The 17,369-nt window shown below is 44.1% G+C and overlaps 1 protein-coding gene across 3 annotated transcripts in view; it reads right to left on the bottom strand.

Annotated features, from left to right (window-relative positions):
* Positions 1-6,984: 6,984 nt before the first annotated feature.
* LOC131756124 (T-cell immunoglobulin and mucin domain-containing protein 4) overlaps positions 6,985-17,369 on the bottom strand; it is a 104,816-nt gene continuing 94,431 nt past the window's right edge. For 2 of the 3 annotated variants that reach the window (XM_067032009.1, XM_059062951.2), the window contains exons 6-9: positions 12,070-12,116; positions 10,496-10,589; positions 8,876-8,915; positions 6,985-7,956 (exon numbers count right to left, since the gene is read on the bottom strand). In XM_067032009.1, coding sequence (XP_066888110.1) covers positions 7,884-7,956; positions 8,876-8,915; positions 10,496-10,589; positions 12,070-12,116 — 254 coding nt within the window. In that variant the 3' untranslated portion in view covers positions 6,985-7,883. The remainder of the gene's footprint in view (positions 7,957-8,875; positions 8,916-10,495; positions 10,590-12,069; positions 12,117-17,369) is intronic. The other variant, XM_067032008.1, reaches the window with a different exon arrangement.

Genomic DNA, 17,369 nt, shown 5'->3' with positions numbered 1-17,369 from the left:
TTTGTTTCTGTCTCTCAGGTTATATCTTAAAAGGGAGGGAGGAGGCCATTTTGGAGCATATGTTAAATGTTCAATCCTGATCATTCAATCTCTATGCCTGAAAACATAGCCTCATTTGGTGGTAAATCTAAACTCTAGTCTCTTCAAGAATGTGAGGCCCAGGCCCCAAGACCCTCTGGCTTCATGTCCTTTACACTCCCCCCACTCCCATTTCCAGGTCTGTTGTATTCAGACAGACGTAGGCAGGGAGAACACCTGATTTTGCTGAGGTTATTAGGGGGAAACCTACAACTTCCAGCTGAATAGTCCTTTCTACCTCACACACTAGTATAATCATTGAGAGATCACCACGGTACTTTATGTATCTGGAGGGGCCAGGGCACAGGGGCTAAGGCCCTGGACTTTGGAGCGACTCCAGAGTTTGAATCCAGCTGGACTGCAAACAAGCTACTTTTTGTATCTGAGCTTCCATTTCCTCATCTATCAAACAGGCATGAAACTGGCAGATCCCTCACAGAGACGTTGCTATGATTAAATAAAATAGCGCATTTAAAGTGCTTCGGGTAGTGCCTGGCACACAGAAGTGCTGAAATCATGTTAGTGCTGACTGCTGGCCCTGTGAGTAGGTCCAACTGCAAAGCTAGGTGCACATGGCAGGCACCCCATGAAGATGATATTGACTCCTGGATTGAGGACGCTTGATTCTAGCTCTCATTCACGATACAGGGAACCTGGAATGTCACTGGACCTCTCTGTGCTTCCCTTTTTCTCCTTTATAAAATGGAGATGTACCCTTCCTATGACACAGACTGCTATGTGTTTGAAAATGCTTAGAAAAGTATGAAACAGCATAGAAATACAGAAGTGGTCATTTCCATTCCTCTAACACTGCACTTTTACCAAGCTGACCACTCTCTACTGAGCTTACAAAGTTTCACGGTAGCTAAGAATTTTCGCTCTAATTGGCCATCACCTCCTAGGGCAGAATGTTTCCACCCCCAACCTGCATTGACACCGGACACTTGCATCAAAGGCACAGTTCCACAGCTTCCAGGAAGTGTGCATGCAGAATTCCAAACTTTCATTCTTTTTTCTCTCTTCATTCTTTTTGCCTCTCAGGTACATTAGAAATGATTCAAATTTCTGTACTATGAATTTGGCTTAATAAGGACGGAAATGGCTTTGTAGACTGTAAGCTGTCTGGGAAGGGACCAGGCAGGTCTATCTAGTTCATCGTTATACCCCAGCACCCAACACGGCCCTTTGGCACATAGGAGACACCCAATACGCTTTTGTTAGATGAGTGAATGTGGTAGAAATCAAGACTGTTTGCCCAACAGCCATTCCCAGTTTCTTCCACGCTGACAGATCCTAAATTTTGGCTGAACGGCCATGGGCACAGCCTCAGTCCTTCTTGCCTAAGGGTGGGCCTGTGACCCAGTGAAATATATGCGGAGGTCTTCTGGTAAACTCTATGAAACATTTCCCTTTTTGACAAAAGATAAGTGTCATGTTAGGGAAAAAGTCCCATTCCCTGTCTACCTCTTCCTTCCTGCTTGGGATGCACTTGTGTGAGGGGATAGCAGAGCTGTGGCAGCCACCTGCAACCATGAAGGAAGAGTCAAGGAAAGTCACAGAGACTCGAATATCTCATTGCCAACTAAAGAATGTCACTAACCACCTGGCTCTACAAGGATTGAGTGATGAGCCCCTGTAGCTGCCGACCTTAACACACCCTGAAAGAAGTTCAGGGTGGAAGATCAGGAATGAGGAACTCTGTGTTCTGTGGAAAAAGGCAGAACAGGTCTTCAGATAGTTAGATATTTTCAGAAGAAAACTTTTATGAACCTGGATTCTTGCATCTTCACGTACTTAGAAAAGCACTAAAACAATTAACTATCTGTTCCTTGTGACTAGCAGCAACCTTCTACAGAGATGTGAATGTACTCCCTTGGTTGAACATACTCCCTTCACCAAATTCACATACATACAGGGTCTCCCATTATATTTAGGTACCGGAGGGCAGAGAGTTGACTTTCGACCAAGTTCCTTGCTCTGCAACAAAGGTTTCCACTTAACCCATCCTCCATGTTTCTCTTATCACCTTGGTGCCATCTCCTCATTATGCCTCTGATACCTCTGAAGAGATTAATAGCACTACCCTGTCCCCCACCCAGACATTCCTTCTCTGTTTATCTTTTCTGTTTTCTCATTATCACTTTCCACAAACCAAATATTATATCTTGGTTTTTAATTACTCTAATGGGCCTCATGTCCACAGTAATTGGGGCATTGAGGTCATTATCTTGTCTCCTAAGGTCTTCTTGAGCAATTTTATTGATCATTTCTTGGACTAGACTCACATAAACCTATAACTTAGGCTAAGAGTTAACCTGATTAATTAGCATCATTACTTTCTGGTGCAAAGCTGTCCTCTCTTTAAAATAGTGGTTTGCAAACATGGCCGTATATTAGAAGTACCTGAGGTGCTTTAAAATCTCCTGAAGCCCAGGTCTCCCCCATGCCAATTAAACCAAGAGTGCAGAGGGGAGTCCAGCTTCAGGACTTTTTTAAGCTCCCCACAAGATTCCAGTGTACAGCCAAGTTTGAAAATCAGTGGTTTAGACAAGTACTTCCCAATCTTTAATGTGCATGTGAATCACACAGAGGCCTTATTTAAATGCAGATTTTGAGGGTCTGGGGTGGGACTGATATTCTGCATTACTAACTAGCTCCCAGGTGATGACAATATTTTTCTGAGGCCCACAGTTTGCATAGCAAGAGTCTAGAATCTAGATTTTGCAGTCTATTCTAATGCTGGATCTGAAATTAAATTCCCCTTGGGTCTAATTGCAAAGTCACAGAAAAAGAAATAATCCCTGCAATAAAGTCAAGAGCTGGGGCAGTGAATGAAAGAACTCAGAGGGTTGTTGTTTTTTTTCTCTAATTTCGTTATGGACTTGGGTTGACAAACCATCCCAGTTTGTCGGGGATCGAGGGGAGGTTATTGCATGCAAGGATTCTGATTGTTAAAACTGGGACAAGTTGGTCACCCTAGTTAATGGCGGCGTCCCTAAGAGAGCAACAGCCAAGCTTTGCACTTCAGCGTTCCGATTCCTCTTTCTGAGAGCAAGAGTCCACCTCAGGGTCAAGTGTGTGCTGGGAAAGATAGCTTATGGAAAAGAAATGCGGAGTTGCATGCCCAACAAGAACTTAAAGAATGTGACTTCAAAGGGTAACTAATCAGGCAGGTGAAACTAGAAAATTCCAAGAACAAGGTTATAACAGGGCCGTAGAGGTAAATCTAGGGTTGCACGGTTTAGGTCTCTGCTCTAGCACTGGTTTCCTGTGTAGCCTGGGGTAACTCATTCCCCCACTCTCGACCTCAGTTTCATCAGCTAAGAAATGAGAGTTGAATTGAAAGGTGTGTAGGGTCTTTCCTGCTCCCCCGTCCCCCTACTGCTTATGCAACGTGGATAAAGCTACAACTGCAGAAGTACACCTTTTCAGCGCAATTAGAAAGTGAACCCACCTTCTGTTTTGCGAGCAGCCATCTCCAGGTCTCCCCAGGCTCTTCCACAGCAGCATGAGCATTCATCATATTCGGGAACACCTCCCTTTGCTGTCCTTTAGTGCTCAGAGAGCCGAGAACTCACGGTGCTTTTTTTTTTTTTCTTAAGACTGTAACTTGTGGACAAATCTAAATGAAACTCTATTTCAGATCCAGCCTTTTGGTTACAAGTGGTTTCCTCCCTCCACGTAGGGAGCCCACTTTAGAGAGACAAAGAGCCTCACCAGCCACTCACTGCCGGATTCCCGTTAACCTTTCGTTAACCCTGCTGACAGCTGACTTCAGCTCTTCATGACTTAGTTCAACCCATTCCCATTTCAGTGGGTCCACCTGGCTTCGTTAAGGTTCCTGCCAGCTTCTCTACTAGCAGCTTCCTCCGCAAATGCAAATAAGATCCTGCGTAACTAATACGGGGGGCAAGGGAAGATTGAGCTATAAAGGTGTTGGCATTGGAGAAGAATCCCAACACTCACGTTGCTGTGGACCTGAGTAAACTAAAACCCATTTCGGACCAACACGGGTCAGTGTCTCAGTTTCAAATGCCTGAAGTGTTAAATGAGGGCCATCCCTGTGAAGTATGGGGTAGTGGTGAAGAGCGTGGAGCTCTTCAGGCCTTGTTTCCAGACGCGGCTCTGTCACTGCGAGTAGGACTATGTGACCTTGAGCAAATTTCTTCACTTCTCTCTGCTTCTGTTTTCTCGGGAGTAATATACTGTTTCATGGGGCAGCTGTGAGGATTCAATGAGAAACTGCCTTGACACACTTGGTAGAGGAGCACCCAGAAGATAGCAAATGCTCCTTAAGGATGGGATGTTATCCATTTCTTTTAGTCTAGAAAGGCCAAGGTCGAGGTTGCAGAATTAGGTTGCTTTAAATCCTCAAGGTTTGGCTGTGGTCCCACCATGTAAACATCAACTGTAAGAGCCCTGTCTCCATCAAAGTCCTTCCTTGTGGAAATAAAGACATGACTCTGATTCCCTTCTACTGCATTTCCCTGGTGGGTTTTGTCTCATTTCGATTTTTAGGCTCCTTAAGGGAAGTGATTCTCTCTTCTGGGCCCCCTACGCAATAGATACTAGGGAGTTGTTTGTAGACTGCTACCAATTCATCCTGATTGCACAGACAGGGAAAGAGGAACAAGTGCCCCAGCAAACTCCTCAGATCAAGGAGTCTCAGTATAAGAATTATATATTTATTAATTCATCATTCTGTGACTTCCACTCCCCACCCCCGAAACCTTTGAGTCTCAAACTAGCTGCCTTTTCTAGTTCCTGGCCATGTTCTGCTTAACTAGGACATTATTTTAATACTAAGTGTGGGGCTTCCCTGGTGGCGCAGTGGTTGGGAGTCCGCCTGCCGATGCAGGGGACGCGGGTTCGTGCCCCGGTCCGGGAAGATCCCACATGCCGCAGAGCGGCTGGGCCCGTGAGCCGTGGCCGCTGAGCCTGCGCGTCCGGAGCCTGTGCTCCGCAACGGGAGAGGCCACGGCGGGGAGAGGCCCGCGTACCGCAAAAAAAAAAAAAAAAAAAAAAAAAAAAAAAAAAAAAAAGAAAAATACTAAGTGTGAGTGTTAGTGCCTGTAAGTGGACACACAAACTTCCATTTCAGTAGAGGCCACACCACTTCCCCCTGCTTCACTCCTCCGCATCAGCTGGCTGTCCTCTGAGTTTGCCACCCCAGCCTTAGACAGAGCCTAAGCGTGCTTCTTCTATGCCCCCTTGGGTGGAAATCAGGAGATAGGAATCTCACATCTGCATTGGGAAGATTCCTCTATCACAGCAGGGAGAACAAACTGGGGACAGAAAGGAGTGAAGTTGGTGAGGATGGTTAGACGCTACCCTAAGAGTCCAGGCAGAAAGTAATGCTAGCTTAACAGAGGGCTGACAAGGAGTCCACCCAGACCTTGGGCGCTGGCTGCTGGAAACTCCCACTCCTCCCTCCACCCCACCTGCCCGGCATGGCCACACCCACCACCACAGAGCCCTGGTCACAGGAGAGTATTTTCTTAAAATCTCCATCCTCCTGTTAGGGATTATTATGCTTCCACAGTTCTCCAACTCTAAGGTGCATCATAATCACCTGGAAGGCTTGTTCAACTACAGATCACGGGGCTCCACTTGGGAGTTTCTGAGTCAGTAGGGGTGGCGTGGGGATGAGAACGTGTATGACTAACAAGGTCCAGGTGATGCTCAGGCTGCTGGTCTGAAGTGCCCCATTTGAGAACCACGTAGCAACAGCAGTGGCTCTCAGCCCTGGCTGCACATTAGAACCACTTGGAGCATTAAAAAAAAAAAAAATCAGATGCCCAGGCCACAGCCCAGACCAATTAGAAAAGAATCTTCTAAAGGGTAGGACTCAGGAATTGACATTTAAAAAAATTTCCCAGATAATTGCAGTGTTCAGCTAAGGTTGAGAGCTACGAGGCCAAAGGGTCCTGGAGGCCATTACCAGTTGTAAAATACTACAACTACTCATTTAAATGTTTCTGAATCTGACCGAGGAGTTGCAGAAATATAATTGGGAAAAAGACTGCAGATGACCCCTTGCAAAACACAAAGATACTCACTGAGCTGAGATGTTCTGTTTAGGGGGTATGGTATTTGCTGTCGGCTTTTCCAGGCAGACCCAAGTTGGTCATGGCACTGGTGGTGGTCGTTTGGGAAGGTGAGTAGGCAGCATGAGCTAAGTTAGGATGGGGAGTCTCAGTGACCCGTGAAATATTAAAACCTGTTTGTACAAGGTCACCTAGTCCCACTGCATTTTCCAGATGCGGACACTGAAGCCCTGCACCTGACTCTATTGCCCCACGCCCACCCACCCACCCCCAGTTTCTACATTTGAATGTAACAGGCTGGTCAAGTCATTTCCAGTATTTTCAGTTAACACAGAGGAGATAGTCAAGCCAAATAAAGAAGCAACCCGTGTGCTGCTAATTATTTCCTTCACTTAGTCCTGCCACTCACCTTGGCACCCAAAGAGTGAGGCAGAAGGCATGCTGCTCTGGGCAGGTAGTTCTCCAAGTGCTCAGGTGAGAGGGGGATGTTGTTATTAACTGCGGGATCCGTGTGAACTAACAGTTTGAGGAATCTAGAGGCTGTAGCAGTCAAGTCATAAGACTGCTTTTTTCCCCCCTCTCTTAAAAGTAATGTCCAGAGAGTCGAAATATAAAGTATGGTTACCTGGAAAGACTGTGCACTTATTTCATTAAGGCGGTTAACTGCCCCAAACATACCAGGAAGTATTTCAGATAAATTTCTTTCAGCTCTGGCTGACTTTCCACATTTCTGCCCAACCAGAGGCCTCTAACTCAGGTGCACATTTTTTCCATTCAGTCATCAACTGCTTGTTTTAACCTCTCTCCCATGGTTCCTCATGCTACTAGCTCTCAGTGTTTAAATAATCCTGTTCTTATTGAGGAGTCAATTCCCATGAACTTTATTTAGAGAAACTGATCTGGACCGACTCACTGTCACATCCATGTGCCGGCCCTGCTTGAACATACATGTCATTCACCACAATTTACTCTGATGAACTCTTGGCTGTTTCTAACATTAAATTCCCCAAGCAAGAATTAAGATGTGACACTATGGTAACCTCTAAAGATACTCAGGTGTGAACAGAAAATAATAGAAAACCTAGACGTGTTAGAGGTGGGTCAAAATGACGGTGTGATTCCGTGTCGTTTCCTGCATTATTGATGACAATCAATACATAATATATCATCAATATGTTATTGATGAGAATCATTAATGCAGGGATACTCATACCATACCCAGAGTGGGGCACTGAATTCATAAAGCTGGGCATAAAAGAAGAGATACAAATGCATGCAAGGCAAAGGCAACTAGGGTAGGGAAGAGACCAGAAATCATGTCCCATAGAGAAACATAAGGTTCTCCTTTCAGCATCTGGAGCACTGCTACCAGGTAGAAGAGAGTTTAGACCTGTTCTGTGTAAGCACAAGGAGTTCAACTAGGACCAGCAGGCAGATGCTATCTGGACACAGTCTTTGTTCTAAATATTTCTAAGTCTCAGAAGTGCCCTGAGATTGAATGGACTTCCTTGGGTGTGATAGTGAGTTCACCATCACTGAAGGTGTTCAATTATACTGTGGAAGATCACTTAGCAGTGATGCTACAGAGATTAAACCATGAGAAGGTGTGGTCTCTAAGGTAACTTTCACTTGTGAAACTAAGGCAAGACTGGATCAGTGACAGCAAGGCAACAGATGGTTTAAAAAAAAAATTCTAAGACTTAGTTTGATAATTCACACACCATATCCTCATCCTCAATCCTAAGAGAAAGGGGCACTTTAGAGTGTGAAAAGACCATCTTCATCTTCTCTTTCGTCGAGGACATTTTTACCTTCTCCAACACTGTCTAGCCTGTAAAGAGAGAAGAGAGGCTGATGATGAGAAACACCAAGACCAGGAATGAATGGATGCTGCTAGATTATAAAACACCTAATCAAGGGCTGTTAGAGTTAAAAGGGCTCAGAGTCCATCCGGTCCAAGCCTCACATTTCACAGATGGGAAAACTGAGGTCACAGGGGATAAAGGGCTTTTGCCAATCTATTATAATAAGGGGATTTAAAGTTTCTGTATTAGCAAAGTATAAAATCATCATCTAAATGTGTTTATCTACCAAGAGGATCTCCAAGTATGATTTTGAAAAGTTACCTTGCTAACCTTCAGTTTCCCTACTTGTTAATATAGATATTGTGGTATTGATGCAATTATTAAGTGAAAGCAAGGTCTTCATCACAGTTTACACCAAATCTTTTCATTTCTTTACCAAAAAGCTATATAACAGGACAGATATCCAAAATCCCTTTCCAGAGACTCTTCAAATTATTTAAAAAACAAACAAAAAACTACTCCCATGGTCTAATTTGCCAGAGGAATTAAATCCCAGGATGATACTATACATGTTTTTTTCATTTTCCATACTGCCAACTCTCCTCTCAGTGAACTCCAGTTTAACAATGACCTTTTAAAGTGAGTCACCCAGAGTGGAACAAATAATGGGTAGAATGACATATCACCTTCTTTCGTTTGCATGTCATACTTCTGTTAATGCAACCTGCCACCGTATTTGCATTCTGGACAAATATCATAGTGTTAACCAAGATAGAGGTTAACATGAGCTGAATCCCCACATCTTTTCCACCTCTAATGCCACATTTCTCCAACCGTGTATTTAATCAGAATACAAACACAAGTCATTAAACCACCGAATAGTATCTAATCATTTGTAACAGCTTGTACAATCATTACAAGAGTCAGTCATGCAAGATGAATTACCTGATGTGTTTCTGGACACAACTGGTTTTCATGACTTTCCCTGAAAAGACAAGGCCAGGTTAGAAGCAGAGTAGCTGTGCTTATGTGAAATGCTGGGGGAAGGACGGAGCAACATTATGAAGAGCAGAGGTGGTCCAAAGGTGGGAACTTAGGAACTGGATTTGGTAGAGAAAGCCACTCCTTTCCCCAGATCAGAGGATTGCTCCTTCAGGCCCCTAGTTACTGCTCATCAATCACAGAGTTGTTCCAACATCGTGGGCAATGGTGTTAAGCTGCTTTATTCTTTTTTTTTTTTTGGCCGGGCTGTGAGGCTCGAGGAATCTTAGTTCCCTGACCAGGGATTGAACCCAGGCCCCGGCAGTGAAAGGGAGGGCCACTGGAGGGCCAGGGAATTCCCTAAGCTGATTTATTCTTTTTTTTTTTTTTGCGGTACGTGGGCCTCTCACTGTTGTGGCCTCTCCCGTTGCGGAGCACAGGCTCCGGACGCACAGGCTCAGCGGCCATGGCTCACGGGCCCAGCCGCTCCGCGGCATGTGGGATCTTCCCGGACCGGGGCACGAACCCGTGTCCCTTGCATCGGCAGGCGGACTCGCAACCACCGCGCCACCAGGGAAGCCCATCTGCTTTATTCTTGAGTTATTTGAATTCAAGTACTCACTTGGGTTTTAAAACACTTCCTTAGGACACGTACCCATAATTTCCCAAACTAACATGCCATTGTATGAAGGTTAATGACAAACTTCCACTAAGCTCCAAATTTCCTTTCGTAGTGTTCACTAGGGATAGATGTGGAGACACGCGAGTTTCACTGTTGTTGCTCAAACAGGCTGAGGTGGTTACTACTAGTCAGAGCTCCTCACTTACTACCAGTTTCTGTTAATGACTACAGAACAACGTTTTCCCCATTTTTACAGCAACAGGTGCTACGCACCTATACTTGGCATGAAAACTATAAACCCTGGTTCATGATTTCTTTTTGCAATGTTTTAAAACTTTTTGTTTTTTTGAAGGCAGAGGAGGGCAGACACAAGGTCATGGACCAGCTCAAGCATCTAATGACAGCTATGGACCCTGTCCTCTGAAAAATACAGATATGAATGTACAAGTGCCTTTGCACACGATTTTAAGGGATTCACTGGTCCCCTGAGGTCCATCTGTGGACCCTAGGTTAAGAAGTTTTACTTTAAGGGAACAAATAAGAAGACCGGGGTGATTCATGGCTCTCTTCCTGGGGCATTCCTAGCCAGAGGAGGAGTCTGCGTCAGGGCTTCCTCCACCCCAAGATAGTGATAAGAATAGCATGAAACGAGTTAGATATGTCACGAATATAGCATCAGGACTGGCACAGAATAAGTGTCCAATAAATAAAGGTGCTCTTCTTTTACTCTTCTTTCCCAAAATATAAACTCTATCAGGGGGATGATGCTCAAAGCCTTTAGCATCTTGGGAAGAATGAGTTTACCTCTAACCTCCTTGACGGGGATGATGAGGGCAATGATAGAAGTGGGACTCTAAGGAATGGGGAAAACTGGCAGGAAGCAGAATCCATCCACTCCCAGATGCCCCTGGAGTTTCCAAAGCTCGGAAGGGCTTCATCCCACCTGGTCCTGCCCTCCTTACCTCGAAGGAAAAATGCCAGAAGCAATGCCAACAGCACAAATCCCAGGGAGGGAGCAATGATCATGAGCAGGTTGGAGTTGTTGGTCATTTTTATCTGGTGAGACACAAGGAAGGCGATTGGGTCACTCATTTCCGAACAGCATCCTCCTGTGAGTTTCCCATCACTAGCACACCATCCAGTGACCAGCAGCTTCACTGCAGCTCACCACCTTTCGCCCAATGTGTCTCAAGATCAAAACAAAGCCAGCCTTACAAATCAGACTTAAAAAATAAATAAATAAATAAAAGGTAGAAAATCTGAAAGATTTTACCCAGACCCTTCCCTCAAATTTTCCTAAGTCTTAAACACCAGGCAGTTGGGTTGTGGGGTGTGAAGATTAAAAAAATAACAGTCCTGTTAAGCTGTGCCCTCCACTGTCAAATCTCTTTATTGGCCATCACCTAAATCCTTTCAGCTCTACCTACACCTGTGTGTTAGTCCTTTTCCTGGCTGACTTAGACTTCTAGAGTCAATAAGATGAAAGAGAAAGTGGAACTCAGTTTCAAATTTTCTGCAGTGGTGGTTCTCAAAGTGTAGCCAGGGGACCCCACATGAGATCAAAATGATCTTCAGGACACATTATTTCCCATTTTTACTGTCATTCTTTCATGAGACATACAGTGAAGTTTCCCAGAGGTTACAGTTATGTGACATGTGATGTGAAGGTGTCAGTGCTCTGATAATATAATATGCAAGATTCGAGAACCTCTATCTCCTATTGAGCCAGACATTAATGAGACTTGCAAAAATGTAAACCAATGCCACTTTTCTCACTAATATTTTTTCATTCAGGAAAATGTAATTATTTTTCATAAAATGTTATTTATGTTAACATGTAGTGGGTTTGTTGTACTTTTTTAAATGAATTCATATTGTTTTTAACTTCTCAGTTTTAATTTTTACGAATATAAAGTGGTCCTGACACCAAATAGTCTGACAATCACTGCTCTACAGGCAGAGTCTAGTTCCCTGGGGGCTACACCATGTCCCATTGGCCAGGCCAGGCTCCATCCCCTCAGCTTCCTGTCCCTTCTCTTACAAGGCAGCAGAGGCAGGGCAATAATCTTTCTCTGAGGAGAGAGAAGGGGAAAAAGGAAGAATGAATGAGACCTTCACTTTTCCCTTATAGGCTGTCTATACTACCTGAAGGTTTTACATGAAGCAGCTTGAATCACTTTCCTAATAATACAAATGAATGAAGGATAAGCTCAGAAAATAAGAGGAATGCTGGCGACAGGTGTTGATTGTGTAGAATGTCACTAATTCTGGGGCAGCAGAGGGACCACATAATAATTTCAATGTTTTTGTTCATACTTCTTTTTTCTTTTCTAAGTGTCTGCACATATAGAAGTAATGATATCAACATTATTTCTGCCAAGAGTACAAGTCTACAAATTCCTTCACTGTTTCAAAACAGTTGCAATGTATTTGGCCCTTGGATAGATCTGCTCCCCCAGTCCATTTCCATAAAACTTTACTGTGGATTTTAAAACTGTAGGTCATATACTTCAAAATACTTCACAAGAATTTTTACCTGTTCTGATTCAAATCCATTTTGCACAAGAAATGGCATCTCAGATGCTGGGAAGGAGAAAGAGAAGATAATGTTTATATTTCCTGTGGGAGAATAAAATGCACTACCCTGAAATAGACAATTCAGCTGATGTGTTTAATCTTTTAATCCCAACTTTCCTTTTTTTGCATAATTTATTTATGCACATTTGGTTTGGTTTGTTTTTATCTAAAGCTCATCTGCTGTCCAGTATTATCCCACAGGAGCATCTCCATTTTATAGATGGGTAGAGTGAGGCATTAGGCCAGCAGGCAATTGAATCTAAATTTTCTTTAAGCCCCAGTAATGTATTCAGGACTTTCCTCCAGCGAGAAAACCTGTCAGTCTATCAGTTAACAAATATTTATTAAGCATTTATTATAGACCATGCACTATTCTAGCTGTACCATCGACCTTCTTGATGGGGTTTACAACTTAGTACAGAAAACCAAATTTAAACAAATAATGTAAATAGTTGTAAAAAAGCAATTGTGCACAATTCTGGGAAGAAATAGTGTAAGGTGTCAGAGGTACCTCATAAGGATGGCTGACCGGTTCTAGAGGGTCACATCCTTGAGAATGGGAAGTTTAAGCTGAGACACGGAGTCTTGGATTTATAACTGATAGCTGAGTTCAACAAGGGAACCATACTGAGAATCTGCCAAGTACTAAGCACGGTTCTGGGCACCGAGAATGCAGAGATGAATATGGCATGGTCCCACCCTCATGAAATTTACAGTACACTAGAGGAGGGAGACCAGAAGCTTATTTCAGCCTAACAGGCAAAGGTAAGGATGCAGGATGGACAGGCTGCTGGGGAGGGTGTGGGCAGAGGCAGAGTGCCCACTCTAAGTGCCCATACTTAGCCCCATGGTAGTTCAGTGAATGCTATCAGAATTAAGCTCCATGAAGACACTGTCCCTCTGTGCCCGCTCAACTGTGGGACTCCAACACTGCCTGACACATACCTGGTGCTCAGAAAATGTTTGTTGAATGAGTTAACACCTGAACTGAGTTAAGGTTGTGTAACAATTAACAAAGCAATATGGTAAAGGCATTTTAGGTGGAAGAACATCCGCAAAGCTATGGAAGCATGACACAGGATGGTTCCCGTTCAAATGGCAAGCGTCTGTGAAGGTGTAAAATGAGAAGTGGGGGGTGGCAGGGGATGGCATGGAGATGGGCAGGAACCAGTCACGGAAGGCCTTTTGTTTCATGCTGCTAAGTCTCCCTTTAGTTCTGTAAGCAGTGGGAAACCACAGAAACATTTCAAGCAGGTTATGATCCAATTAGGAGGATAAGAGAACAGCCAAGAAGAGATTACTATCTATCTGATTCCAGGTCTGAAATTCGGAGCTAGAAGTGAAGGGAGAGAGACAGATTCCAGAAATGCTTAGGAGGGAGATCAAGAGGATACGGACATTGAATGTGGGGTGAGAAAGAGCTGAGTCTTAGATAACTCGAAGTTTCCTCCTTGCGAAAGTGGGCCATTGCCTGAAGTGTCCCCTAGGATTGGGAAAAGCAGAAGCAGCAAGGCAGGGGGAGAAAGGCAAGGAGCTCAGATTTAGAGTCGCTGAGTATAAGGTACCAGAGGGACACTGCAAACACACTTTGCATAATAAGCAGTTGACTGATTTGAATCTGAATCAAACTCGGGAAAAGGTTGGAGCTGGAGATACTGATTTAGGAGTTATCAGGATCCAGGCAGCAGATACAAACCTCAGAGTGTGTAAGAAACCCAAAGGCTACATGTCCAGAGAAAGAGGGGAGCAGGAATCCTGAGAAACAGACCTACTAGAGCATGGCCTTGAGGATATGGGGAGGGGGAAGGGCAAACTGTGACGAAGGGAGAAAGTGGCATGGACATATATACACTACCAAACGTAGGGTGGATAGCTAGTGGGAAGCAGCCCCATGGCCCAGGGAGATCAGCTCAGTGCTTTGTGACCACCTAGAGGGTGGAATAGGGAGGGTAGGAGGGAGACACAAAAGGGAGGGGATATGGGGATATATGTATAGGAATAGCTGATTCACTTTGTTATACAGCAGAAACTAACACACCATTGTAAAGCAATTATACTCCAATAAAGATGTTAAAAAAAAACAGTTAATAGGGCTTCCCTGGTGGCGCAGTGGTTGAGAGTCCGCCTGCCGATGCAGGGGACATGGGTTCGTGCCCTGGTCCGGGAAGATTCCACATGCCGTGGAGCGGCTGGGCCCGTGAGCCATGGCTGCTGAGCCTGCGGGGCCAGAGCCTGTGCTCCGCAACGGGAGAGGCCACAACAGTGAGAGGCCCTCATACCGCAAAACAACAACAACAACAACAACAACAACAACAACAACAAAAAAAACAGTTAATGCATGCATATAAACCTATGAGAAATAAAGTAGATATAGATGATTTGGAAAGGGAAAAAAAAAAAAGGTAGGCAGAGGAGGTGGAGGAGAAGGAAGAAGAAACAGGGCAGGGAACAGCGAGTGAGGGCAGTGTCCCGGGGCCAGGGCAGGGGAGAATGTCCAGCTGGAATGCAAAGTCATATGTACAATAAAACCGTCCCATAGAAGCAGAACACAATGCCACACACAGAGGAGGCACCAACGTAACAAATAGCTAGAGTAATAATTATTGAAATTGATCCCTGTTTCCCCCAAGCTTCTCTGCACTCAAGTCAAAAGGAGAAATGTGACAGGTTTTGTAAGGCTCATAATTTGGTACAAGAGAGCTTATTTGTTCTCCAGGGAAAGTGACTTGTTGAATGCCTAGGAGCATAAAACTCAGAGGGGGAAATTCAGCATGTTTTCATATCCTACAACTTAGTTAATGTTGTTTTTCTCTCAGCTATTATCCCCTAGAGCTGGAAACTGCAGGTAAGTATTCAAAATTCCTACCCTGTTCTGTCAAAATCCTGCTGTATCATAATCATTTGTGGTGGGTAAGCCTGAAACTGAAACCATCAAAGAGAAAAGCCAGTCTGGGTCATTTTTGTCAGAGCTAATCTGTATTTTAAATTGGAGTCGTCTAAAGGGAGACACATTTTGCAAACACAAACACTGCTGCGTGATACCAGACAGCACTTTTTCTTCTCCTTCTCCTTCTTCTGAAAATGCCAGAAGCCCAAATGGAAGTACTCATAGGGCCACAGTGTTACACACTGTGTAAAGAGCAACAAGAAATACACATTGGTGGTTGGCTTTTCTTCCTTGTGAAAAGTAGCAATGCCTGCGGCTGGGGGAGGAGTTAGACAAGTCCAGGCTATTGGTTTTCGTGTCCTCTGTGTCCTGCTGGCCATTACATTCTCAAGGCCCTGAACGCTGCCACGAGCACATTCAGGCAAAGGCAGAGCCTCCCAGAACTTGCAAGAAAAGCAATTCTGTGAGAGAGGAATTGTAGTGGGTTGAATATTGTCCCCACCCCCGCCCCCACCCCGCAAATCATGTCCAAGTGGAACCTCAGATTGCAACCTTATTTAGAAATAGGGTCTTTACAGGCGTAATTAGTTAAGGATCTTAAGATGAAATCATCCTAGATTTAGGCTAGGCCCTAAATCCAATGGCCGGTACCTTTACAGGAAGAGAAGAGGATACACAGAGCCACACACAGAGAAAGTCATGTGAACACGGAGGCAGAGATGAGAGTGATGCTGCCATAAATCAAGGAATCCCTGCGGCACCAGAAGCTGGAAGAGGCGAGGAAATATTCTCCTCTAGAGCCTTCAGAGAGAGTAAGGCTGTGCTGACACCTGGATTTCAGACTGCTAGCCTCCAGAACTGTGAAAGAATAACTTTCTGTTGTTTTAAGCCACCTTGTTTGTGATCATTGTAACCGCATCCCTGGGAAACAGATACAGGTATTAAAGGAAATTGACATATGAAGAATGAGAGTGGCCTTCCATGGGGGAAGCCAGCCTCAGAAAGAATAAGGAAATGGGTGCTGAGCACACATAAGATGACTAAATGGAATCGAAAGGCCTTGCATTAAGCTTATATTATTACTAGCATTCCACTGAACATTTAATCCTCAGGAACAACCCTATGGGGCAGACGTTAGCTCATATTTCCAGTGAAAAAACTAAGGTTCGGAGGGTTGAGCAATGTGATGAAGGTCAAATAGGTCGTAGGTGGTGGAGCTAGAATTTGAACCTGTCTGACTGACATCAAACACCTATGCTCTTCACAACCTTATGATACTGGAGTTCAAGCATAATTGTACCACGTAAATAGCATGTCCCACTGAGGCAAGAAAGACTGCTTGGTATAATGATTTTCATTGAATCTAGAAAAGTGATGGTCCAGAGCTCAGCGCTCACCTTGACTGTGCGAGGCCATCACTGGGAGTGGGGAAAATGAGAGCTTCTGTTTACATTTAATTAAATTGAATCCTTGCAACATTTATTCGGGAGGGATATATTCCAACACGTACATGTCAGTATGGAGGTGTATTTGAACAAATTATCAGTAAGTGTTTTACCACTAATAATACATTTTTAGCCTGGTCAAGAGAGGAAGAATGAGTCACTTGGAGACTATGGCAGACAAAGTAATGAAACCCAAAGGTGTCCGTGTCTAATCTTACAGGTTTTGTAAGGCTCATAATTTGGTACAAGAGAGCTTATTTGTTCTCCAGGGAAAGTGACTTGTTGAATGCCTCGGAGCATAAAACTCAGAGGGGGAAATTCAGCATATTTTCATATCCTACAACTTAGTTAATGTTGTTTTTCTCTCAGCTATTATCTCAGGTAAATGAGGAAGAATTTGTGATATGTATATGTATATGTATGGCAAAAGAGACTTTGCAGTGTGATCAAGTGAAGGCTCTTGAGATGGGAAGATTATCCTGCATTACCCAGTGGGCCCAATGCAATCACAAGGATCCTTATAAGAGGGAGGCCAAAATGTCAAAGCTGGGATAGGTGAGGATGGAAGAAGAGGTCAGAGAGAAAGAGAGATTTGAAGATTCTGTGTTGCTGACTTAAAGATGGAGGTAATGGGCTGAAAGCCAAAGAAAGCAAGTGACACGCAAAAGCTGGAAAAGGCAAGGAAATTGATTCCCCCCCAGACAATTCAGAAGGAATACAGCCCCACCAACCCCTTGATTTTAGAACTTCTGACCTCCAGAACTGTAAGATTAATCTGTGCTATTTTAAGACACTATCATTCAGGTAATTTGTAATAACAGCAACAGAAAACTAACACAGAGACACTGGCCTCCAAGACAACAGTGGCTCTGGGGATGGGCACATGGGATGAAAGGAAGATTGACTTTTTATTTAAAAGTTTTTTGT

This window comes from Kogia breviceps, chromosome 4 (assembly GCF_026419965.1).
Source record: "Kogia breviceps isolate mKogBre1 chromosome 4, mKogBre1 haplotype 1, whole genome shotgun sequence".
Taxonomy (NCBI): Eukaryota; Metazoa; Chordata; class Mammalia; order Artiodactyla; family Physeteridae; genus Kogia; species Kogia breviceps.
This window is presented reverse-complemented; position numbering and strand designations above follow the sequence as displayed.